This window comes from Morone saxatilis, unplaced genomic scaffold, assembly GCF_004916995.1.
Source record: "Morone saxatilis isolate NCDOM2014 unplaced genomic scaffold, NCSU_SB_2.0 Contig18, whole genome shotgun sequence".
NCBI lineage: Eukaryota > Metazoa > Chordata > Actinopteri > Moronidae > Morone > Morone saxatilis.
This window is the reverse complement of record NW_023339740.1, coordinates 28139131-28140312: the sequence shown is the minus strand read 5'-3', so window position 1 is coordinate 28140312 and position 1182 is coordinate 28139131. Positions and strand designations below refer to the sequence as shown.

At 41.8% G+C, this 1182-nt stretch overlaps 1 protein-coding gene across 1 annotated transcript in view; it reads right to left on the bottom strand.

Annotated features, from left to right (window-relative positions):
* Nucleotides 1–1182, bottom strand: part of LOC118328279 (DDB1- and CUL4-associated factor 1-like) — a 2435-nt gene that overhangs the window by 423 nt on the left and 830 nt on the right. Inside the window, exons 3-5 of the mRNA XM_035661932.1 lie at nucleotides 792–881; nucleotides 410–568; nucleotides 160–286 (exon numbers count right to left, since the gene is read on the bottom strand). Of these exons, the coding sequence (XP_035517825.1) occupies nucleotides 160–286; nucleotides 410–568; nucleotides 792–881 (376 nt within the window). The remainder of the gene's footprint in view (nucleotides 1–159; nucleotides 287–409; nucleotides 569–791; nucleotides 882–1182) is intronic.

The following is a 1182-nucleotide window of genomic DNA, read 5'->3' as shown; positions in this document are numbered from 1 at the left end:
CTGTTCTTTTACATGAGGTGGAGGAAACTAATAATTCACCGTCAGATCAATAAATCATGACTGCAGGCGTGACAGTGACCTTAAAGGATCACTGAACCTGAATATTAATAATATATATTTCTAATTAATCCGATGAGCCAACTGACCACCATTACTTACAATTTGACGTGTCGGGGTCAAAATCCGATCCGTCGTCGCTTCCGTCCGAATGGTCCGAGTCTTCCGATTCATCGTCATCATCGCCGCTGTTGTCGTCGTCGCTGTTGCTGCCGAGAAGATCTGCGATCTGGAGGAAGGAGTGTGGAAGAAAACGTCATAAGAAATCCCCAACGGCTGATCTCAGGAAATCAGTTAAAACTGAATAAACTAATATTTAAAATGACTAAAGAGACTTCAAAACATGAGCTACCTCTTCGTCCGTGGGAGAGTTGGTCCCGTCCTCATTTTCCTGGTCGTCGTTATTGGCCAGTTCCTCAATGAGCGGGTCCGTGTCCATATCGTCATCGTCATCATCGTCGTCGTCGTCATCGTCAGAGTCCGAGGAATCATCATCGTCCTGGTCTTCATCCTGGAAGAGGAACAGAATGCATCAAAAACATCGATTCAGAGCAAACTGCTGAGTCGTCATTATCCTGGTGCTCATGCATCCTTACAGAAACAACGAGTCTCATACTGACAGGATTTATTTGAACTATTACCACAAACTCAAAGGACACGGCATTATAAGCATCTTCAATTAAAATAAAACGCTCAGCAATGTGAAGTTGTGTGTTCAGGTGTGTGTGTCTCACCTGATCGTCGTCGTCTCCCTCTTCTGCCAGTTTGTGTCGTCCCACCTCGTACAGGCGACACACCGTATCGAGGCTCACTGTGTCCTGATTCTACAGAGCACATAAAGGACAAACAGTGTTGGTGTATCTGCGCTTTCACACGTGCGTCCAATAAGGTTTCATATTTTCTGTTGAATTAAAACTAGACAACAAAAACAACACAAACAAACCTGGTTAAACAATTTGAGTAATTATTAATATGAAAGGATTAGTGGACAATTCACAAATATTCTGATAATTGATTAGTCATTGTGAATTGATAATGCGAAGAGCAAACATTCCTTAATTCCAGTTTATCAACTGTAACAACGTGCTGCTTTTCTGATAATAAACTATTTTTTTTGTTGTTATT